This window comes from Microtus oregoni, unplaced genomic scaffold, assembly GCF_018167655.1.
Source record: "Microtus oregoni isolate MIOR12 unplaced genomic scaffold, Mior012 000124F_ref0000388, whole genome shotgun sequence".
Lineage (NCBI taxonomy): Eukaryota > Metazoa > Chordata > Mammalia > Rodentia > Cricetidae > Microtus > Microtus oregoni.
This window is the reverse complement of record NW_024544756.1, coordinates 548,086-573,154: the sequence shown is the minus strand read 5'-3', so window position 1 is coordinate 573,154 and position 25,069 is coordinate 548,086. Positions and strand designations below refer to the sequence as shown.

Sequence of the window (25,069 nt, the reverse complement as noted above, 5' to 3'; positions counted from 1 at the left end):
TGTTGTTGTTGTTGTTGTTGTTGTTGTTGTTGTTGTTTTGAATGATCAAATGTAAAGCAAGATGCAAGATGGGTTTTCTTTTGTGTGTGAGGTAGTATTTAGCAAGAGAAGAGATGACTCAGAAAAATTCACACTCATAAAGTGGAACTTTCACATAAGGCCTCAGAAAAGAGAGGGAAGGACGAGGGCTAACAATAGAATTGACTTGCTGACCCATGTAGTGAGTGGTAGGACCAGGACCAGGGCAGACAAGGGTGTGAGGTGGAAACCAATCTTGGGTCAAGAATGCGAGTACAGGTCTTTGATCTGTCAAAAAACCTGGGAACTCTGACAAGAAGTGAGAGCAAGAGGGAAGAAACAGAAGGCAGGGGAAAGTTTGTCACAGAACAAATTAACACTAAGGGTTATTTCAGCTCAATCCAGCTGGGGACCTAGGGAGACAGAATAGATCATGTCTGGACAATCTTTGTCCTTAGAAAGCTTCCCTGTACATACCTTCACCATTGCAGGGTAGCCAGTCTCTGTCACCCAATTCATTTCTGTCACCATAAAGATCAGCCAGTAGTGACACAAATGAACATAGCTGTGCTCCAATCAAATGCATAGAAAACCAGGCAAATTGTACAAGGCCTAGGAGTTGTCAACTATTCCTATATAATAGTTTTTCAATCTCCTGCTGAGAAGAGCCTACTTATTTTTTTAGTGAGTTCATTAGTTATTATTTATTTATTGTTTGAGGCTGGCCTCAAACTTATTATGTAGCTGAGAAGATTCTTTAACTTCTCATCTTCTCACCCTAACTGGTGGCCAGTTATTCAAAAGTGCGAATGTAGGAGGAAACACTTATTCAAATCAGCACACCCCCTCTACCTCATGAGTGCTGAATTTACAGGTGTGTATCTCCATACCTGGTTTTACATGGTGCAAGGGATGGAACCCAGGCCTTTGTGCGTTCTAGGCAAGCATTCTACCAACTGAGCCAAAGCCACAGTAGTCCTATTGGGGGAAAAACAGTTTTTTTTTAAATTGTCCTGGGACTTGAGAGCTGTGGTTCTGGGCAGCTGATTTGTCCCTTAGGGGTTGTGTCTCCATCTTATCGCACCAATGCCCAATCTCAACCTTCAGGATGGCTCCATGGCCCCTGACTGGAAGAAGCAGAGGGCTGAAGCTGGCCCAGTCGTTTGTGATTAAAAAAAAAAAAAAAAAAAAAAAAAAAAAAAAAAAAAAAAAAAAAAAAAACGAGAGAGAGAGAGAGAGAGAGAGAGAGAGATTGATTGTGGAACCGGGAGGCACTAGCAAGCATGACCACGGTCACTGCGCACATGGGGACCTGACACATCAATGGGTACCACGCAGCTGCCCTGAGCCAGGTGCTTCGGCTGAAGCCCCCAGAGCTGTGAGTGCAGGAGCCATAGCGGGGCAGCTCTGAGGTGATGCTGCTGTACGCCAATGGTGGCAATACTGAACTTGGGACTGATGTTAAGAAGGGCCCTCCATGAAAACTTAAATTTTTGTAAGAACGTTTGGTCAGGTGTCCCCATGCTGAACTTTTGGTCCCTGAAGACATTGGGGCATTTGTGGTGGTGTATGGCCAAACATAAGCTATGTACCTGAAGCCACAGTTTCCTCCTCACCAGAAATGACAGCTCAGTTGTGAGCCAACCTCTAGTAAAGCGTTGTAAAAGTACTTGAATTCATTTAATAAAATTTGAAAACGTTTTTTTTAAATGTCCTCAGGGCTGGAGAGATGGTTCAGTGTGCAAGAACACTTGCTGATCTTCCAAATGGACCAAATTAAGTTCCCAGCATCTGCCTCCAGCCATTCACAATCACTATAACTGAAACTCCATGATAACTTCTAGCCTACAAGGGATGGCATCTATACTCATGTGACATTCAGTCACACGGACATATTTACATATACATAAAGACAAATCTTTAAAAAGGATCGAATTCACCTCCAATAAGACTTTGTCAATATAGCAAATGTCAAGTAGAAGAAAAATGACACGTAAAACAGTCATACAGTGCTGGAGACTTGACTCAGGGTTTCAGAGCCCTGGCAGCTCCTCCAGAGGACCCAGATTAAATATCCAGCACTCACATGGTGGCTCACAGCCATCATTAACTCCAATTCCTCCTTTGGCCTCCACGGACACCATCGCACCCATGGTCTACAGGCATACAATCAGGCAAAACACCATTATAATAAAATAAATAAATATGCCCATAGAAGTAGACAAAAGGGAATCATGCTCACGGCAGTGGCAATGTAACTCTGGCCATTATGGACAACACTATGAAACTTTTGGAGCACAAAGCAAAACCTAAGCGTGAAACTATCAAGCTCCATATGGAGGCTACACATGTACTCTTAGTACTTGAAAGGCTGAAGCCTTCTTCATTACCACAAGTAGACGTCAGCATGGGCTACACAATGAATTGCAGGTGGCCGGTCTGGGCTCCAGACTGAGATCCTTTCTCAAGAGAGGAGGAAAGTGTAAGGGAAAGAGAGAGGAAGGAAGACACGTAAAAACGAAATTTGTACTCGGAAGACACATCTGTACCCCCATAATTTTTTTAATATACTCTTTCTTTTTTAAATATTTATTTATTTACTTATTTATTTATTATGTATACAATATTCTGTCTGTGTGTATGCCTGCAGGCCAGAAGAGGGCACCAGACCCCATTACAGATGATTGTGAGCCACCATGTGGTTGCTGGGAATTGAACTCAGGACCTTTGGAAGTGCATGCAATGCTCTTAACCTCTGAGCCATCTCTCCCGCCCCTACCCCCATAATTTTTACAGCTCTGTTCACACTAGGCAAGAAGTGGAAACAACCTAAGTGTCCACCAACTGAAGAATAGATCAAGAGAACACCATACAACCACAAAAAAAATGACAAAAATGCAACCATCTACAACAGCATGGATGGAACCAAGGTTCATTCTGCTAAGGGAAATAAGCCAGACACAGAAGTATAAATGTAAAATTATCTCACTCGTATAGAGAATGTAATATAGTCAGTCTCCTAGAAGTTGAGAATAGAGTGGTCCTTACCAGCGGCTGGGAAGAATGAGGAAGACATGGAAGGGAAGTGTCTGGTTAATAGGTACTAAGTTGAAGTTAGATGGGAGCGAGATGCTCTGGTGTTTCGGTTCTTCCATTATTGGTTTGTTTCCTCTGTTGGGAAACAAGTCCAGAGCCTCATGTACACTAGGCAGATAGTTAAGCAAAGCTGCACTCCCAGCCCAATTATAGTATATTCTATACCACAGCAGCGTGAATATATACTGATAATAAGTCTGGGTTTTTCTTCTCTTTATTTTTTAGTTTTATTTTTTGCTATATACTTAAAAAAACTACAAGAAAGGATTTTGAGTATTACAAAGAAATCATGGATGCTTTAGGCGGTGAATATGCTTACCATGAACTTAACATAACACAGTACATATATCAACACACCACATGGTATCCCATAATAAAAATGTTTTATGTGCCAGTTGACAAAAGGACATATAAAAAAATCTTCTTAAAATAATTAGAACAAAAGACACTAAATCATTCAATTCAGTTGTTAGAAGGTTCTAAATACCATCTCTGGAATTCTCCACGTAACACATGTCAGATGGATTGAGACCTTGATCCCATTCATCCATCCTCACTGATCAAAGCTCTAGGTTCCCCTTAGCAGTTGAGAAGGCTAGGGCATTTAGCCAATAACACTCACCCATCACTGTCAACCGTATTTCTAGGGATATTGACTCCTGGTTCTTGGGTCTGTCTAGAGCTTGGGCCAAATCAACATCTGCAGTTTGAGAGGGATGTGAGGATGTTCATGGGAGGAGGTTGTGGGCTCTTCTGGAAGGAGGGGCCAGGCATGAATAAGAAAGGGAGAGCAAAGGCACTGTGTGGAAAGCATTGGAGATTTCACTCCGGAGTCATAATGTGGGGGCAAGGAAGTAGGTATCAAAGTCTTCACTCCACTGTTTAATGTCCACATTTTTAAATATGATGTTGTATTTCCTCATTTGTTTATTTCAAAAATGAGCATGATATGAGCCTCCCCCACCCAGCTGAGGAGCTAGACTGTTAATGGCTGCTAAGGAAGGAAGAGCCAGTTTTCTTTTCTTTTTTTTTTCTTTTTAAAAATAAATATGGAATGTTTGTCATCTAGAATTTATGTCTAAATACGGAATTTGCATGTCATCCTCGTGCAGGGTCCATGTCAAGCTAATTTTCTCGGGATCGCTCCATTTTTTTGTATGTGTGCTGAGGGTTCAAGCACGAGTCCATTTTCTCTAAGGATGCAGTCACTTCATAGGTTGACCATGCTCCAGTGGATGCCCTATACCCAACCAGCACTAATTGGACTCAGTTGGTTATTTAAAAAAGAAAAGGAAAAGGAAGAGAGAGCATGAAGTTAGGAGGGAGATGTGTTGGGGGAGGACACTGGAGGAGCTGGGGTTGAGTAGGGAATGAATATGATGAAAATACATCATATGCATGTATGAAACTCTCAAAGAATAAATAAAAGACCTCATATTCAAATGAACGTAACACTGCTGCACCCTGGACTTGAGCACTATTATACCCTAGGCTTAATAGAACATATATCAAGAATAACATAGCTTTACTTTTAAAGAGTTTATGGCTTAATGAGTGTAGAATAATATAGTAATGAGATGGACAGTGGCATTCATTGTTTTTTTATGCTAAGTGGAGGGGCTCTTGCTAGATTCTTCCTTTAAATTAACCATTGTCCAGTTGACAACTCTGTAAGGAAGTTACAGATGACTCCACCTTAAGCACGAAAGTGGCCCTCAGGGAAGGTGAGGAATTCAAGGCCACGTGGCAGTGAGAAACAATGAAAATTCATTCTAAAAAGCTTGAAAGACAAATAAATGTAATGGTACAGTCTGGACTGGGAAAAGAATGAACAAAATGCATAAAACGGAATATAGTAAGCTGACCAGTGGATGCATGCCCATGCCTACAGTAGAATCGAACCTTGGTGGGTAGGGAGGTAGAGGTGGATAGGGGAAGGAGTTAAAAGGAGGAGTTGGGGATGAACGCAATTAAAATACATTGTACGAATTAAGAATTATGGATTAAAGAAATAAGAAAAATATTTATTAAAAAAGAATATTGTTCATATGGAAAGCAGCCAATATGTACCCTAAAACTATAGTGAGGGTTATCACAAACAGGAATAGAAAAAAAATAGGATCCCATGATCGAGAGCTTTCATGTGCCAAGCTAAGGGTTTCCCAAGTATTTGTCAGGACATTCAGGACTGGGCACTCTCAATGGAATTTTCCTGGGAGCGGAAAGGAATATTTTTAAAATGTAGATGAGAAGAATCAATTTTAAAATTTTAACAAAAATATAATTAGAGAAAAAACTAGATCATATATATGTGTATATATATATGTATATGTATCATATTGCAGGAATTCAAAAATGACTTACTGGTTCAAGAACAAACAAAAATCAATTAATGGAAGAGAATCGATGGCTGGGAAAATGAGCTTGTTTTTGAACAAAACTGAATATTTAATAAGGAAAGAAACAGAAAAGATGTGGAAGGTCATTTAGCATATGCTGTTGATGAAGAAACTAAGTTTTTAAAAAGTACATTCTCACCTTATGTCAAGTCACATTCTGGGAGGCCTGGACATTCTTCCTTAAAATGAATATAGAAAAAGAAATGAATGAAACTCAAAGCCCAAATTTCGGTTCTGTTACATTGTCTCTGGAAATAATCAAATGTATATAAAAATAAAAGGTAGAAAGATATGCACACACTTAAAAGGTATAATTAAGGCAAAGCCAGAACTTCAACTCCATAGATTAATACAATCCTATGTGGCCAAATAATTTTTTAAAAATAACAGTGAAAACTACATGAACATAAAAAACGGTATAAGGTATGTTATAACAAATTACTACAAACTTAACTTCTTCAATAACAGAAATGTATTATCTTACAACTCTGGTCTCAATGGGCTCAAAACAAGGAACACTTTTGGAGGCCCTAAAATGACTTTCGATGCTCTTTTCATCCTCTAGGGGGAGCCCCCACTCCTTGGTTGTTGGCCCTTTCCTCCAACAACTTCCGGCGGACTTCTAAACTGACCTCCCTCTATAGTCATCTTTTCCCTTTCCGTTTCTTGCTCCCCACCCCCTTCCATTTTTAAGGACCCTTGTGTATACATTGAGTTTACCAGTGTGATAACTAACTTGACAGAATTCCAAATCACTCAGTAGACAAATCTCTGGGTATGGTTTTAAGAGATTTTCTAAGTTCAGTTAATATGAGGTGGAAAGACACACCCTGATTGTGGCTGTCACCGTCCCACGGGCTGGAGTCCCAGACTGAATAAAAAGAGGAAAGTGAGCTGAGCACTGACATTTATCTCCTGACTGTGGATGTCATGTGACCTGCTGCCTCAAGTTCCTGCCACCGTGCCTTCCCCTCCCCCAACAATGATGGACTTTGCCCTCAAATTGCCACTGAAAACAAATGCTTAAGTTTCTTTTGCCAGGTATTGTGCCATGCCATTAGCATTCCACACCCTGGTAGTCCAGCATGGTCTCCCTCAGATGAAGCCCGTGGGTAAAAAGGCTTCGTTCCAACTACAATCTTAATTTTCACATTTTCATGAAACTTTCCCAGCTTTTGAGGACTAGGCCATTGCCATCTTTAAGGAGCACAGACGGGAAAAAAAATAAAAGCCAAACCGTAGATAGAGATGGATGTGGAAGCACATCCCTGACATTCCAGTTCTCAGGACACCGGGACATGAAAATCACAGGATGGTCTACACATACACACCGATCACATTACTGCCGACACCAACAAAATAAACAAACAAATAAACAATGAAAGTTATATCTAGCGTAGTCTATTGGTGAACAAGTGCTGTATTCTATTTTCCAACTCTTTCATCATGCGATATTATTTTCGCCATCAGATGAAAAAAAGACTGGTGACTGATGGACAAACAGAAGAAAGAGTTTTTAAATTTCAGCCTCTCAGTGCTGGCTTAGCAGGTGAAGTTCTCCTGCATTCCTAGCATTCCTGATGGGTTTTTTCTTTCTTTCTTGAACATTTTCAGATCCTCCTTAGCCTAAGACCCCTTAGGTGCCATACTGACCCAGTTATTGTCAAGCAGTCCTCAACCCTGTCTGGCAGGGCACATCACAACCGCTCGCTGCTCCCGCCATTTAGTTACATACCTACAGCCTCCCTGCAACGGTGCTGAGTGTGAGCAAACACATGCATGTCATGTATACACACACACACACACAAATAAATATACAAATAATTTTTAAAAACAAGTTCAGGGCCTGGTGTGGTGGCACACACGCTTAATCCTAGCACCAGTGAAGAAGAAGCAGGTGGATTTCTGTGAGTTTGGAGGCCACTCTGGTCTACATAGAGAGTTTTTAGGCCAATGAAGGCTACATAGCAAGACCTTGTCTTAAAAATAGGGGCAAGGCTCTACAAGAAGCCCTGTCACACACACAAAAGAAAACAATATTCCAAAGTACAGCTTAGTAGAATTTTCCTTTGGGGTGTACAGAAGTGTGGTCAAGAGCAAGTGGGAAAGCAAAGTAAAGGCCGAGGACTGGCAGGCATAATGAGGGACAAAGCAGAAGGCCAGGGGGGAAGCTAGCTTTAAAGGTAGCCATCTATTCCAACAAATTACAAAAAAAAAAATGTCTCAGCGATGGCGTTTTGACTCAGTTCATAGAACGCTTGCCTAGCATGGAGCAAACCTGAATTCAGTCCCCAGAACTCTGTATGGTGGGGCATGGTAGCACAATCACAGTTCTTGGGAGGTGGAAGCAGGAGGATAAAGATTCAACATTATTGTTGGCTCCACAGTGAGTTCCAGAACAGCCTGGGCTGCAAGAAACCCTATAAAATAAACAGACGTCTCCTGTGTGTCTAACTCATGTTTCTCACAGCTTGTGAGCTACATACCCACAATGCATTTCCTATCACATAGCATCATGTTTGAATGCAGGCTGTGACAGGCCTAAAAATCTTTGAAGGTCAACATTTTTAGCAATCACCAGGAGATGCTGTTGCTGGACTGTTGCTGGCCATTCGCAGAGCAGCATAGATCAAATGAGAACTTGCAAATATTTGTGTCACACCTCCTACCTACAGAATAGAGAACCATGGGAGCGGGATCTTGAATCTGTTTTCTTACAAACTCTTTTGGTGAGCCTGATGCTCAAAGTTTGAGAGCACCTAGAGAGGTCTTTGAGGCTTGTCTATAGATCCTATTCCCCACCACCTATCCCCTGCACAGCATCTCGAAGCAGAACACTGACTTAATGCAACCCAGGATGGATTCTCACTGGGCCCATGAGCAGAAGCTAAACATGTATCAAGAAAGATACGTATGGCAGGAGCTAGAGTTTCTTTTCCCAGAAGATCTCTTCATAGCATCCTTCTTTACTACCATGAGGAAAGCAACTGAGATGCCAAAGCCTCAGATGCTTCATGTTGACAAATATGAGAGCAGATTCGAGGTTATTGATTAGTCTCACTCTTCTTCCTCTGGCTGTCATGCGATTCGTGTTTGTGGGGGGGGGGGTGTAGTAATAGGGGCGGCGGGGCTGCATCCCCAGCACCCCAGCCGCCCGCCCGGCTAGCTTAGCTTATGCCCCGAAATAATTACACGGACACTGTATTCTTTTAAACACTGCTTGGCCCATTCTCTTCTAGGCTAATTCTCACATATTAATTTAGCCCATTTCTAATCATCTGTGTGTAGCACCCCAAGGTGCGATTACCGGGAAGATTCTAGCCTATGTCCATCCTGGGTCGGAGCTTCATCCCGGGAGCAGGGCATGGCGTCTCTCTCAGGTGTCTGCTCCCGAGAGAAGAGCTGTCGAGACTCTTTCATGAATCAGGAACCCCGAAAGATCATCTCACCTTAGGCAAGTTCAGTAGTCCTCTCTCTGCAGGTTCTCTGTGTCCAGTTTATGCAATAGTCCAGGCAAGAGCAGTTTCTTGCCCAAATGGCTATCAAACTCCATAAGGTGCCTCTTCGATGTCCATCTTCCTCTTGAAGTACATTAGTGCTGCCAGGAGCAGAGTGTCTCATTGTCATGAAAAGTCCTCAGTTATTAAAACATTAAATGTCCTATTCTGTAATCTTTGAAAGACATGAAGAATGTCTATCTAAAATATATCTCTATATATCTAGAAAATCTAACTAACATGACTACAAGCTTTACTATTATCGATGATTATCCATTAACAACCTATATTTATTAATTATATAGTACATATTTAAATGAACTACACAATCACAATACCTTAATCAAAATCAGAAACACTTATATATATAACAAAATTGACCTTAAATCTCTATCAATAAAGCAAAATCTATACTAATGTAAATTATTCATATCTATATCATATCCCCCTTAAAATGTAAAAGAACATTTATAAACATTTTTTGGGAATATGGGCGCAGTTATTTCTCTCCAAACTGCTTCCTGCTGAATGGGGGCGTCGTTAATTAGGTCTTTCATGATATAACCTGTGTGCTAGTTTCATCTCAGTTGGCAGTTGAGCGAAGCAATTTTCTGAAGATGTTCACTGCAACCCTTCAGGAGGGCGTGGTCCATCATACCAAATCGGAATAGAAGAAATGAACAGCGCCTCATCCTCTGTGAAAACAAAATAAGAAACTCCTTTCCAAAGTATCATATCCTTAGATCCAAATTCAAAATATCTATGTTGGATTAGTTTAGCAGCATTTATAAGTAAATATCTTTTAGCAGCTGTTGCTCCTTCCTCAGCATTCAAACAATTCAAAGAGAGCATAATAGCATACAGTATCAAAATTCTCTGTGTATTTTCCATCTTTGTGCAGCTTTGTTTTAACCTCTATTTAGTTTATTTTTACTTTTAACTCTTTGCTTTTTGAGACAGGTTCTCTGTATCTTTGACCTGAAGTAACTCTGTAGACCAGGCTGTCTTTGAACTCTCAGAGATCCGTCTGTCTCTGCCTCCCAGGCATTGGGATTAAAGGTGTAAGCTACTACACCTTGAACTCACAGAGATCTGTTTGTCTCTGCCTTCTAGGCACTGGGATTAAAGGCGTGTGCTACCACACACAACAACTCTCTTCCTTTTTTTGTTTTTTACTTTAAGAACTTCAACTTTTAGTCAGCATATATTTTTAACACACTTTAAACCATTCAGAAATTTTCTCTGTCTTTGAATCTCTCTTTACTGTATATCTCTCTTTTTCTGACCACATGAGTCTTTAATTTACCAAGCAATCTCAGTAGGACTAAAGGTGTGGCTTTGCCGGCTAGATGTAGCCCATTCCTTAGCTTTCCAGACTCATGGCTGAGGTACTGGCTGTAGCCATGTTTACTGCCACAACTCTATGGCATTTCAAGGTCCCTGCCAGCAAGCGAGCTTCAGCAGCCTGTGCTTGCAAACCGCACAAACTGCCTGCGTAAAAGAGTCAGAGTTTGCCCTGGCAGGACAGCCCAGAAAGCCGGCATTTTTAAATGGCGCAGCTTTTTTCCTGCTACGGCTGAAAACCGAAAAGCATGCGTTCAGCTTTTCGTCAACACCGTTTAAGTGTTTCGTGGCAGGACCTCTTAATGAGCTGCAGGATTTTGCAGCTGAAGCTGAGTCAGGAAGCCTCTCTTAGATGAGGCGCTTGCTTACCTCTAGCAAGCAGAGCAGACCCGAGAACACAGCGAGTGTAGTTGCCATCAAACAAATCGTAGCACTTTACTCCAAATGCTCTATTCAAAAGCTCTGTCTCCTGCAGGAGCCAGACAGAGATAGCAATGTCGGCACAGCCCAAGGAAGTCGCACTTTAAAATGACACAGCGTTTTTTCTGCTACTGTTGCCGAATCAGGAAATCTCTCTACAGCACGCCACCAACAAACAGCAAAAATCTGTGTTAAACTCTCTCTCCCTTATTTTTAAGCATTCTCAGGTTTTTTAAGTGGGTTTAGTCCATCACGTGGGGCGCCAACTGTAGTAATAGGGGCGGCGGGGCTGCGTCCCCAGTGTAATATGTGTGTATGCATGTGGAAGTCAGAGGGGAGACTTGGCTGCCATTTCCCATGCGCCAGCCACCTCATTTTATGCGCTAGAGTCTGCCGCTGGCCTGGGGCTTACCAAATAGTCTAGAATGACTGGCCGTTCTCTGCAATCTTGTCTCAGTCACACCAGAACTGGGCTTGTAAGTGGGTGTTATCACTCCTGGCTTTCTACATGGATTCCAGGGATTGGACTCAAGTCTGCCTTCTTCTATCACACACACTTTACATGCCGAGCTAACTCCCATAATTCCTTAATATGATTTTTACAGCAAGAAAGGAAGGGAGGCAAGACACGCCTTCACCTAAAGACCTCTGCACAGTTTTGAGGTGTATCTGTAGGATTGAAAGACCCCCACAGTATAGACAAACAGCTAAGCAGCAGCAATGCCAGGCTTAAACTTTGGAGCAACGCAAGTAACATTAGAGCAGGGAAGTTCGACTTGAGAACAAGGGCGGAGAAGCCAGGCAAGATATCTGTGGTCAGCCGGTCAGCCATCTGGCCCCAAGCGATAAGGAACCCGCAGCTGGCCTGCTCTAATGAGAACCTCCCGTTTGCTTAAGGAAACAGGATGCCTATAGTCAGCACATGTGCCCAACTTAGAATATCAGTAATTCACAGAAGAGACAACTCCCTCTATGAAAGATCCCAGCTTGGCTGCTGTAACGTCATTTCACAAAGCTTTTGATGAACGACTGTAAGTGCAGAGTAAGGTCAGGGTCCCTGGCTGCAAAACAGGATATTTATATCCATAGATTCGGGCAGGACATCAATTAACAGGATATCTGTTCCCATACATCTGTGCTGGGAGAGGAAAAACCACCTGTGCCCCTTGCCCCATTCCAACTGACCACTAACGATGCATTTGCTTCTGTAATCTGCTTCTGCTGCCCTCTTTCCTATAAAAAGACCTTCCCCCAGTCTGCAGGCGCGCTTTGTCTTTCGAGAGACTAAGTCGCCCCAGGTACCTGTGTACTGAATAAAGCCTCTTGCTGTTTGCATCCGAAGAGTGATCTCGCTGTTCCTTGGGAGGGTCTCCTTAGCCTGAAAGACTGCCCACCACTGGGGTCTTTCATTTGGAGGTCCCACCGAGATTTGGAGACCCCTGCCCAGGGACCACCGACTCACCACCGGGAGGTAAGCTGGCCAGCACAATTGTTTTCTGTCTGTCTTCTGTCTTTTATGTTTGTGCCTGCGTTTGTACTGGTTAGCTAATCAGATTTGTATTTGGCGGACCCGGGGAGGAGCTGACGAGCTCGTACTCCCCACCGCAGCCCTGGGAGATGTCCCAGTGGCGTTTGGGGGCCCGATTCGTGGCCCATTCCCAGTGGCGTTTGGGGGCCCGATTCGTGGCCCATTTGCAGTTTGTGAGTCGCGTGGAACTGGGACTGTTGGGGGCTGCCCCACTGTCTGAGGGATTCGTGACTCTTTTGGGAGACGAGGAGCCCGGGTCCTCAAAGTCTCCGTTTGAATTCTTGCTTTCGGTTTTATGCCAAAGCCGCGCTGCGAGTTTCTGTGTCTGTCTAAGTTGTATTTTGTTTGTCTGTCTAATTGTTACTGTCACCGCGGTTGAGAGAATGGGCCAATCTGTAACCACCCCTCTAAGCCTGACTTTACAGCACTGGCGAGACGTCCAAGACATTGCAAATAACCAGTCAGTGGACGTCCGGAAGAGACGCTGGGTAACTGTCTGTTCCTCGGAATGGCCCACGTTCAATGTGGGCTGGCCAAGGGATGGTACTTTTGACATCAATGTTATCTTACAGGTAAAGGCTAAGGTGATGGATCCTGGCCATCACGGGCATCCAGACCAGGTCGCGTATATCGTGGTCTGGGAGGCGATGGCTTATGACCCACCACCCTGGGTCAAGCCTTTCGTCACCCCGAAACCCCCTATCCTTACCCCCTCTGCACCTGCCTTACCCCCTCCACTCCTTCCCACCCCAACGGGACCTCCGCCCCACTCCTCCCTGTACCCAACCCTCACCAAATCCCCGGTGCCCAAGCCCCCTCCTCCAAAAGTCTTGCCCCCAGATGATGACCTACTGATGGACCTCCTCACGGAGGGCCCTCCCCCATATCAGGAGCCAGCTCCACGGACTCCGAATGAGGCTGACTCAACTGAAAGAAAAGAAGAACAAGCAGCGCCGGCCTCTGCTGGTCCTTCTCCGATGGCCACACGCCTGAGGGCACGAAGAGACCAGCTGCATGCAGCGGATACAACCTCCTCACAGGCATTCCCTCTTCGCACGGGAATGAACGGCCAACTGCAGTACTGGCCATTCTCCTCCTCAGACCTCTACAACTGGAAAAATAATAACCCTCCTTTTTCTGAGGACCCCTCTAGGTTGACTGCTCTGATTGAATCTATTTTGATTACCCATCAGCCTACATGGGACGACTGCCAACAGCTGCTGCAGACCCTGCTGACTTCGGAGGAACGGCAGAGGGTCCTCCTGGAAGCCCGGAAGGAAGTCCGGGGACCTGATGGCCGCTCCACCCAATTGCCTAATGAAATAGATTCTGCCTTTCCCCTTGAACGCCCCTCTTGGGATTTCACCACGGTGGAAGGTAGGAATCACCTAGCCCTCTATCGCCAGTTGCTCATAGCGGGTCTCCACAGGGCGGCTCGACGCCCAACGAATTTGGCTCAGGTAAAGCAGGTTATACAGGGGTCAGAGGAAACTCCCTCTGCGTTCCTTGAGAGGCTCAAAGAGGCTTACCGCAGATATACTCCCTATGACCCTGATGACCCCGGACAGGAGACCAATATCTCCATGTCTTTTATTTGGCAGTCAGCTCCAGATATCAGACGCAAACTGGAGCGTCTAGAGAACCTCATGGAAAGCTCACTCAGGGATCTGCTAAAGGAAGCAGAAAAGATTTTCAATAAGAGGGAGACTCAGGAAGAGAGGGAGGACCGCCTCAGGAGAGAAGCAGAGGAACGAGAGGACCGCTTCAGAAAAGAAGCCGAGGAAAGGGAAAAAGAGAGGGACCGCAAGAGACATAAGGAAATGAGTAAACTTTTGGCCACTGTAGTGTCAGGGCAAAGACAGGATAGACAGGAGGGAGACAAAAGAAGGCCACCCCTTGACAAGGACCAATGCGCCTACTGTAAAGAAAAGGGGCATTGGGCAAGGGATTGTCCCAAGAACTCGAGGGGACCCAGGAGACCAAGACCTTCTCAGACCTCCCTCCTAGCTCTGGACGACTAGGGAGATCAGGGCCAGGAGCCTCCCTCTGAGCCCAGGATAACCTTAGATGTTGGGGGGCAACCCGTCACCTTCCTAGTTGATACCGGAGCTCAACACTCGGTGCTAACCCGGGACCCCGGACCCCTGAGTGACAAGTCTGCCTGGGTCCAAGGGGCCACTGGTGGAAAACGATACCGATGGACCACAGATCGCAAGCTTCACCTAGCAACTGGTAAGGTGACTCATTCTTTCCTCCACGTGCCTGACTGTCCATATCCGCTCCTAGGAAGGGACTTGCTCACAAAATTAAAAGCCCAAATTTACTTCAAGGAAACCGGAGCACAGGTAGTTGGCCCTCAGGGACAACCCTTACATGTGCTGACTCTCAGCCTAGAAGATGAATATAGGCTGCATGAAAAAGACAGTACCACTGCGGCCCCCACTGAGGCTTATTGGCTGGATCGCTTTCCCCAGGCATGGGCAGAAACCGGGGGAATGGGGCTGGCCAGACAGCAGCCCCCTCTAGTGGTAAGCCTCAAGACAACTGCTACTCCTGTCTCGATTAAACAGTATCCCATGTCTCATGAGGCAAGGGAAGGAATAAGGCCTCACATCAAAAGGCTTCTTGACCAGGGAATATTAGTCCCCTGCCGGTCCCCTTGGAATACCCCCTTGCTGCCCGTGAAAAAGCCAGGGACTGGGGACTATAGACCTGTGCAGGATCTAAGAGAGGTCAATAAACGGGTGGAAGATATACACCCGACAGTTCCTAACCCCTACAATCTGTTAAGTGGACTATCACCCTCATATACTTGGTATACCGTCCTGGACCTCAAGGATGCATTCTTCTGCCTGAGACTGCACCCCAGAAGTCAGCCCATATTTGCCTTTGAATGGAAGGATCCTAAACTGGGGATTTCAGGACAGCTGACCTGGACCAGGTTGCCTCAGGGTTTCAAAAATAGCCCCACCCTGTTCGATGAGGCCCTACACCGAGACTTAGCGGATTTCAGGGTGAGGCATCCTGGCCTGATGCTGTTACAGTATGTTGATGATCTCTTGTTAGCTGCTACTTCGGCTCAGGACTGTATAAAAGGAACTGAGGCATTACTACAAGCCTTGGGGGATCTAGGGTACCGAGCTTCTGCCAAAAAGGCCCAAATATGCCAACGGCAGGTCACCTACCTAGGGTACCAAATCAGAGAAGGACAGAGGTGGCTAACGGAGGCCAGGAAAGACACAGTTATAAAAATCCCTACACCCCGGACACCCCGCCAGCTGAGAGAGTTTCTAGGGACAGCGGGATTCTGCCGGCTCTGGATCCCCGGATTCGCGGAACTGGCAGCCCCTTTGTACCCACTGACTAAGCAGGGGGTGATGTACTCATGGGGATCGGATCAGGACGAGGCTTTTCAGAAAATCAAACGGGCTCTGCTCACAGCCCCAGCCTTAGGCCTCCCTGACCTGACTAAGCCTTTTGATTTGTTTGTCGACGAGAAGCAAGGATATGCAAAAGTGGTCTTGACCCAGAGGCTGGGGCCCTGGCGGCGGCCAATAGCCTACCTATCCAAGAAATTGGACCCCGTGGCCACAGGATGGCCCCCATGCCTCAGAATGGTAGCAGCAGTGGCAGTCCTCACCAAGGATGCTGGCAAACTGACTATGGGCCAACCTTTGACCATCCTGGCCCCACACGCAATTGAGACTCTAATCAGACAACCCCCAGATCGCTGGCTCTCCAATGCCCGCATGACCCATTATCAGGCCATGCTCCTGGACTCGGACCGAATCCATTTCGGACCAGTGGTGGCGCTCAATCCTGCAACCCTGCTACCACTCCCAGAGGAGGGGGAGACGGACCAACACGACTGTCTCGAGATCCTTGCGGAAATGCACGGGACCAGACCGGACCTGACGGATCAACCCCTCCGGGATGCGGATGTCACCTGGTACACTGACGGCAGCAGCTTTCTGCGGGAAGGTGAGCGAAAGGCGGGTGCAGCGGTAACCACGGAGACCGAGGTGATCTGGGCACAGCCTCTGCCTGCGGGGACTTCTGCGCAGCGAGCAGAGCTTGTCGCCTTGACACAAGCTTTGAGGATGGCAGAAGGTAAGAAGCTCAATGTCTATACTGACAGCCGATATGCTTTTGCCACTGCTCATGTTCATGGGGAAATATACAGAAGAAGAGGGCTACTGACTTCAGAAGGAAAGGAAATTAAAAATAAAACAGAGATCTTAGCCTTGTTAAAAGCTTTATTTCTGCCTCGGAAACTGAGCATTATACATTGCCCAGGACACCAGAAAGGAGACAGCCCTGAGGCTCGAGGAAACCGGCTGGCTGATGAAGCCGCCAAACAGGTGGCCCTGCAGGCTCCGCTAGCCATACTGCCCATGCACCAAGATAAGAGAGACCCCCTCAAATATGATGAGGAGGATCTAAAGCTCCTGGCAGACATGGGAGCGGAGCAGGACCAGAAAACGGGCGAATGGACATGGAAGGGAAAAACAGTGATGCCGATGGCATACACTTATAAGATGCTTGATTACTTACATAAATTGACCCATCTAAGCCCCCGAAAGATGAAAACTTTGTTAGACCGGCAGGAAACTTTTTGCTCTTTACTGGGGCGAGACAGCATCCTCCAAAAAGTTATGGACAAATGTAGAGCATGTGCACAGGTAAATGCAGGAAAAACCAAGGTGGGACAGGGGGTGCGAATCCGCGGACATCGACCAGGAGTACAATGGGAAATTGACTTTACTGAAATAAAACCAGGCATGTATGGATACCGGTACTTATTGGTATTTGTGGACACCTTTTCGGGATGGGTGGAAGCCTTCCCGACCAAGCATGAGACCGCAAAAATTGTGACCAAAAAGCTGCTGGAAGAAATCTTCCCCAGGTATGGCATGCCCCAAGTGCTGGGCACTGATAATGGACCTGCCTTCGTCTCCCAGGTAAATCAGTTGGTGGCCAAGCTATTGGGGATTGATTGGAAATTACATTGTGCATACAGACCCCAGAGTTCAGGACAGGTAGAAAGAATGAATAGAACTATTAAGGAGACTTTGACCAAATTAACGCTTGCAACTGGCACTAGAGACTGGGTGCTCCTACTACCCCTAGCCCTCTACAGAGCTCGCAATACACCAGGACCCCACGGGCTCACACCTTTTGAAATACTATATGGGGCGCCCCCGCCCTTCATTAATTTCTTTGACTCCAACATTTCAGACTTTGCTAATAGCCCCTCTCTGGAAGCTCATTTACAGGCACTCCAGATCGTGCAGAGAGAGGTCTGGAAGCCACTCGCTGCAGCCTATAAGGAACAATTAGACAGACCAGCGGTACCTCACAGCTACCAGATTGGCGATACAGTTTGGGTCCGCAGACATCAGACTAAGAATCTGGAACCCCGCTGGAAAGGACCCTACACCGTGCTGCTAACCACTCCAACGGCACTGAAAGTTGACGGCATCGCGGCCTGGGTCCACGCCTCCCACGTAAAAACAGCTCGTACAGAAGGAGATACAGCAGAACCACTATGGAGGGTCCAGCGCTCTCAAAACCCTCTAAAGATAAGACTTACCCGGGGGCCCCATTGACTGGTTTATGGATCTTGTTGGGACTAGGGATGATAGTCCGGGGAGACAGCCCTCACCTGGTACGCTCCCTAAAATGGCAGGTATTGTCCTCGGTCGGAGAAGTTGTCTGGGAAATTCAGGCAAACCATGCGATAGACACCTGGTGGCCCCCACTTACCCCGGATTTCTGCCAGCTTGCAGCAGGATCAGAGATATGGGATATTCCTGATTTGCTACCTACACAGTTAAAGGACCGGGCAGGCAGCCGCTTTTCTCCTGGGGGAAAATTCGGCTGCGGAAGCCCTGAAGGAAGATGCTTCCTGGGGCAATTGGATTTCTATGTCTGTCCCCGGGATGGGCGGGAGCGAGACCAGGTCCGACGCTGTGGAGGATGGGAAAGCTTATTCTGTAATGCCTGGGGATGTGAAACAACCGGGGATGCGTTTTGGAAGCCTAGCTCCTCATGGGACTGGATCACTGTTCATAAGAACTACACCTCCCCTAGGGAGTGTTCCGCAAAGAATACTGGAAAATGTAAAGGCAACCCCACCTGCCTGCCCTTAAACATCACCTTCACCCCCCGAGGTCGAGCATCAGGGCAGTCTAACTGGATGACAGGGAGGACTTGGGGCCTCCGATGGTACTTCCCAAACAGAATGACTAAGAAGGACCTAGGTGCCATCTTCACTATAAAACTAAAAGTGGAAACGGCCCGCCAAGCAGTTGGTCCTAATCTAGTTATTTCTGACCAAAGACCCCCATCACAGCCCGGCCAGGCAGTGCTCCCAGAAGCTCCCCTCAATGTACCAGCCACCCCATCAACTGCTTCTACCCCACTCACAGCCTCCCCGACTCCCTACCAATCCGGGACCGGGGACAGGTTACTTGATTTAGTCCAGGGGGCATATCTAGCCTTAAATGTGACAGACCCCAATAAGACCCAGGAATGTTGGCTATGCTTGATTTCCAGACCCCCCTATTATGAAGGGATAGCAGTGACAGGTACCTATGTCGTATATAACTCGCCACCCACACAGTGCATCGGTCTTCCCCAGCACAAACTAACCCTGTCGGAGGTATCAGGAAAAGGACTCTGCATGGGGACGGTCCCAAGCTCTCATCAAGCTTTATGCAATACTCGACAGCCCGTCCCATCCGGTTATTATTTAACCGCACCAAGCGGTACCTACTGGGCTTGTAGCACTGGGATCACCCCTTGTCTATCAACAACTGTACTTAACCTGACCTCTGATTACTGTGTTTTAGTTGAATTATGGCCTAAAGTTACATATCATGATCCTGAATATATTTACAGTCATTTTGAAGGGAGACCTCGATTCAAACGAGAACCAGTATCCCTTACTTTAGCCCTGCTGTTAGGAGGACTAACTGCAGGAGGTATAGCAGCAGGGGTAGGAACTGGTGCTTCTGCCCTTGTAGCTACCAGCCAATTCAGACAGCTTCAAGCGGCAATGCATACGGACATCAAGGCCTTAGAAGAATCAGTCAGCGCCCTTGAGAAATCCCTAACCTCTCTGTCAGAAGTGGTGCTGCAGAACCGCAGGGGGCTTGATATATTGTTCCTGCAAGAAGGAGGCTTATGCGCTGCCCTGAAAGAGGAATGTTGTTTTTATGCAGACCATACTGGCCTAGTCAGAGACAATATGGCAAAACTGAGGGAAAGACTTAAGCAGAGACAGCAGTTGTTCCAGTCAGAGCAGGGATGGTTTGAAGGCTGGTTCAACAGGTCTCCCTGGTTTACCACCTTGGTTTCCTCCATCATAGGCCCCCTAATCGTTATACTTTTAATCTTGCTTTTTGGGCCTTGTATCCTAAATCGCTTGGTCCAATTCATGAAGGACAGGCTGTCTGTCATCCAGGCTCTGGTCCTGACACAACAGTATCATCAGCTTAGACAGTTTGATCCCGAAGACATGGATACCACAGCTAAATGAATAAAGGGTTTTATTCAGTTGATAGAAAAAGGGGGGGGTGAAAGACCCCCACAGTATAGACAAACAGCTAAGCAGCAGCAATGCCAGGCTTAAACTTTGGAGCAACGCAAGTAACATTAGAGCAGGGAAGTTCGACTTGAGAACAAGGGCGGAGAAGCCAGGCAAGATATCTGCGGTCAGCCGGTCAGCCATCTGGCCCCAAGCGATAAGGAACCCGCAGCTGGCCTGCTCTAATGAGAACCTCCCGTTTGCTTAAGGAAACAGGATGCCTATAGTCAGCACATGTGCCCAACTTAGAATATCAGTAATTCACAGAAGAGACAACTCCCCCTATGAAAGATCCCAGCTTGGCTGCTGTAACGTCATTTCACAAAGCTTTTGATGAACGACTGTAAGTGCAGAGTAAGGTCAGGGTCCCTGGCTGCAAAACAGGATATTTATATCCATAGATTCGGGCAGGACATCAATTAACAGGATATCTGTTCCCATACATCTGTGCTGGGAGAGGAAAAACCACCTGTGCCCCTTGCCCCATTCCAACTGACCACTAACGATGCATTTGCTTCTGTAATCTGCTTCTGCTGCCCTCTTTCCTATAAAAAGACCTTCCCCCAGTCTGCAGGCGCGCTTTGTCTTTCGAGAGACTAAGTCGCCCCAGGTACCTGTGTACTGAATAAAGCCTCTTGCTGTTTGCATCCGAAGAGTGATCTCGCTGTTCCTTGGGAGGGTCTCCTTAGCCTGAAAGACTGCCCACCACTGGGGTCTTTCAGGATCATGTCACATGTGAACTATTGTTAATCAATCATGGATAACTCCAACTCAGAAAGAGTTGGGAGCTACTGATCCAACTTGCTTCTCCAGCTTTGATATGGGCAAATCACCTGGGCATCTTGTGGGTAGGGAAGCTTTCAATTCAGTAGATCTAAGGCATCGTCAGGGATTCTACATTTTAAAGAGGCTTTCAGGGCGGTGGCAGCAGCGGCGGCTGCTGCTGCTGCTACTGCTGCTTCTGCTGCTTCGTGGATGACATTTGAGTATCAAAGTGATAATAGTCTACCTGCTCCCAGCTGCCCTTGTATAGAATAACCAACATTTGCAGCTTGCCTGAGGTTGGAAGGGTATGTGTCAGTTTTCAGGAATGTTCCAGATTAAGGTAGAATGAGCTGATTGTCTCACGCAGGTACCTGGCTATAACAGAATGAACATTTATTAGTGAAAACAACAGGGATCATAGTCAACTTACTCTATTCCAGACTAAGCTCTTTTTAATCACAACCTTTTTCAAACTAAGCCTAGGTTTGGCCTTATCCTTCTTTTTAATATTCAGTTCCAGAAACCACTACCAATCAATTACCATTGGCAACAGAAATGAAACCTATTTGCAACCAAGACAGGAGCCAAAAAAACCATTCTGCATCACTTACTGGTCTTTCTGTGGAAATAATAATGATGGTGATGACAATGACAAATGATTTTGCCAAACTTACTTGGTGTGTGTTGGGGGATAAAGTTTTATACTTGGCACTAAGAGTTGTAAGTGGGAATAATAACCCATCCATAGCACAACAATGAGTCATGGAGTAGAATTGTGTCTCAGAAAACGTAATTTAGGAGACCAACAAGTGCCTTCACTGAATGAGGCTGCTTCCTCCTCCATGAAATGGGAAATTTATAGTGGCCTTTCATTTATGACTGACACATCAGTCAAGTGCTCAGCATAGATTAACACATAGAAAACTTGTATCGATTTACTTTCGTCTCGTCTTGCTTTCCCAGAAGTCTCACTCCCCTAGTTAGAGACATATCTGAATGAGCATTCATTCACACTCAGAGGAATAAAGCTAGACTGTTGTGGCAAACCATTTCTCCAGAATCATTAGGCAACTAGAATTTCCTCCTAGGGACTCCTCCATCCCATAAGAGATCAAAGCAAAAAGATGCTTGTGATAAATATCTGTGTGGATGAGCCACGCTGGAAATAAGAATGGCCTCAGTTACACTGAGCTTGGAGTCTCAAAGGGAGCATCACCAACACTTCCTCCAGCCATTTTCTTTATCTGCTCTTTGTAGCCGCTATCTCGTTCTGCTTGTATATATTAGTTACATAGGAGACTGAGATCAAAGGTAAGTGTCATTTGGCGGCTTATGAGGAATGATCCACTTCCACGTTCAGGCAGAAATCATTAGCAATTTCTACTTTTTCAAAGACTCTGTGACTGAGGTCCTGACTGGCAGCTGCCAAGAGGCCATATTCAATTTCTTGCCCTTCTGGCTTCTCTAGTCTGCTTCGCTGAGATAGTTGTAGGGTAACTCAGAAAGAAAATGAATACTTAATAATAACTTTTAAAAAGTTATTTATTTTTGTTTTCTCTGTATGGAGATTTTGCCTGTATGGATGTCTGTGCACCACATGGATGATGTAGAGACCAGAAGAAGGTGTTAGATACTTTAGATTTGGAGTTACAGAGAGTTGTGAGCTACTATGTGGATAGGAACAGAAGCCAGGTCATCTGCAAGGCTAGCAAGTGCCCTTAACAGCCAAGCCACCTCTCCACCCCCACAGATAATACTTTTGTAATCTAACCCTAATGAGCACTTTCACCACATTCTACTGGTAAGACAACAAAAGGTCTGTAGTAAGAGCAGCAGGCTATGTTTTGGGGCCTGGCTGCCCGCATGGCTAGCTTATGCCCCAAAATAATTACATGGAAACTGTATTCTTTTAAACACTGACTGGCCCATTATTTCCAGTCTCTTCTTAGCTAATTCTCACATCTTGTTTTAATCCATATTTAATGATCTGTGTAACACCATGAGGTGTGGCTTACCAGGAAAGATCTTAACCTGCATCTGTGTCAGGTGGGAGAATCATGGCGACTGCCTGACTCGGCTTCTTTTTCCCAGCATTGTTCTGTTTACTCCGCCTACCTAATTTTCTGTCCTATTAAAGGCCAAGGCAGTTTCTTTAGTATCCAATGAAAGCAACAGATAGACAGATGACACTCCCACATCAAAGATCGCCTTACCCCAAGCACCTTTTGTTGAAATGTGAATTTAAACATCTTGAACTAGATATTTGTGAAGAAACAAACCACATCAGAGCATCATTTCATTACTGCTTCCAGAAAGGCTAGTTACACAGACAGTTACTTCTCAATCATATTATCAAGGGAATCACATTTTAAAATGATGTTATACGGTACAGCATCAAGACAATCAGGCCATTAGAAAGGCAGCTATGAAAAAATTGTGGTCAATGTCAAGTTTCAGAAAAATGTAGTGAGATGTCTATATTCATATATGATCCATAAAACTAGCTGTCAGAGGACTTACCCTTCTCATTGTTCTGTTACCCTTCCTGTCCTCCTAACTTAAAGAAAAAGTTAAGCATTACAATTTTAACCCTCCCACTCCAAGGCTTCCTTTCAGTAAATGACTTCAAAGAACTCAAGAATAATGATCCATCTGTGTCAAGTGTCAATTGTGCCGCTTAAGAATTATTTCTCCCTGTGATTGAAAAATATGTTAATAGCATGGTTTGTGTCAACTCAAATCACAAGTATTCAAAACAAGAACAGATCTGGCAAGATGCTTAGCAATGATCTGTTTACTAGTGTTCGATCTTGATATCACGTTGAAAATCAGCAAGAGGGTGCTTTTCAAAATTCTGGTGTCCTGAAAGCACCCTGAGACAATTTTACTAGATTCATGGGTGAGAGAGAAAGAGGATCCAGGATTTTGAAGGTTCTATAGTATTTTAGCCAAGGTGTCAAAGCAACGCTGTAGTCTAGAAAACGTGTCCAAAAAAAAATGAAGCGACTGTAGCATATGCAGAGCTAAACTGCAGAATGACCGGCACCATGCTTTCCTTGTAACAGATACTGAAGTGCTTTCCTTGTGGATGGTATCCAGAGGAGTGGCCCTTAGCCTTTCCCTGGACAATGAGCTGATAAATGCCGGTACATGCAGGCCTTCCTAAATGCATTTATTTATTATTCATTTTATGTTCCAACCACAGTATTCCCTTCCAAGATTTCTCCCACCCCTTCTTGCCTTCCCTCCCAGCCCAACCCCCATCCTCTCCTCCCAAAGGGTAAGATCTCCCATGGGGAGTCAACAAAGCCTGGCACATTAAATGGAGGCAGGTTCGACCCCTCCTCTTTCTAGGGTTGGCATTACAGATGTGTCACCACACCCACCCAGCATTTACATGGGTTTCTGAGAATCCAAACTCCAGTCCTCAAGACTGTGAGACAAAATGCTGAGTCATTCAGCTCCCTACCAATTTAAATTTTAGAGTTAGAATATAATGTATCAGATCGTATTTCTCTTTTTTTCCCCAATATAATGATTTTATTGATTATTTGGGAATTTCACATCATGAACCCATATCACACTTCTCAGTCCTCCCAGATCCACCCCAACCCTTGTGATTCCCCAGAAGAAGAAAACAAAGAAGATGAAGATGAAGACAAAGATAAGCAAGAGGAGGAAGAGGAAGGAGGAAGAGGAAAGAGGAGAGAAGAAAGAAGAAGAAAAGAAGGAGAAGGAGAAGGAGAAGGAGAAGGAGAAGGAGAAGGAGAAGGAGAAGGAGAAGGAGAAGGAGAAGGAGAAGGAGAAGGAGAAGGAGAAGGAGAAGGAGAAGGAGAAGGAGAAGGAGAAGGAGAAGGAGAAGGAGAAGGAGAAGGAGAAGGAGAAGGAGAAGGAGAAGGAGAAGGAGAAGGAGAAGGAGAAGGAGAAGGAGAAGGAGAAGGAGAAGGAGAAGGAGAAGGAGAAGGAGAAGGAGAAGGAGAAGGAGAAGGAGAAGAAGAAGAAGAAGAAGAAGAAGAAGAAGAAGAAGAAGAAGAAGAAGAAGAAGAAGAAGAAGAAGAAGAAGAAGAAGAAGAAGAAGAAGAAGAAGAAATTGTGTTGCCCATATAATCCCTGGAGTGAAGCATGGTCAAACTCCAGTGGCCAGTTCCTTAAAGAAAACTGAGTCCTTCACCACCTACACCCCTACCAGAAGCCATCAATTGTAGAGAGATATACTTCAGCATCCTTATCACAATCTTTAACAGTTCTCTAGGTTGATTTTCTGTCTAGGCTGTTAATAGGTCACAGAGCAGAAGGATGTGCCTTCTCCATGCCCAAATGGATTTATCAGAAGGACCTTGTGTCTTTAAGAACTTTCAGAAGGACAATGTAGAATAGGTATAGTATGTTAAAACTAGTCATAAAAGGGAAC

General features: G+C 45.4%; 1 protein-coding gene across 1 annotated transcript; it reads left to right on the top strand.

The window, feature by feature from the left end:
- Window positions 1-1,104: 1,104 nt before the first annotated feature.
- On the top strand, window positions 1,105-18,035 carry LOC121444435. The gene is given in 3 exon segments (XM_041646245.1): window positions 1,105-1,179; window positions 12,320-17,263; window positions 17,579-18,035. Coding segments are annotated over 3 exon segments (5,352 nt in total). The 3' UTR covers window positions 17,912-18,035.
- The last annotated feature ends 7,034 nt before the right edge of the window (window positions 18,036-25,069 follow it).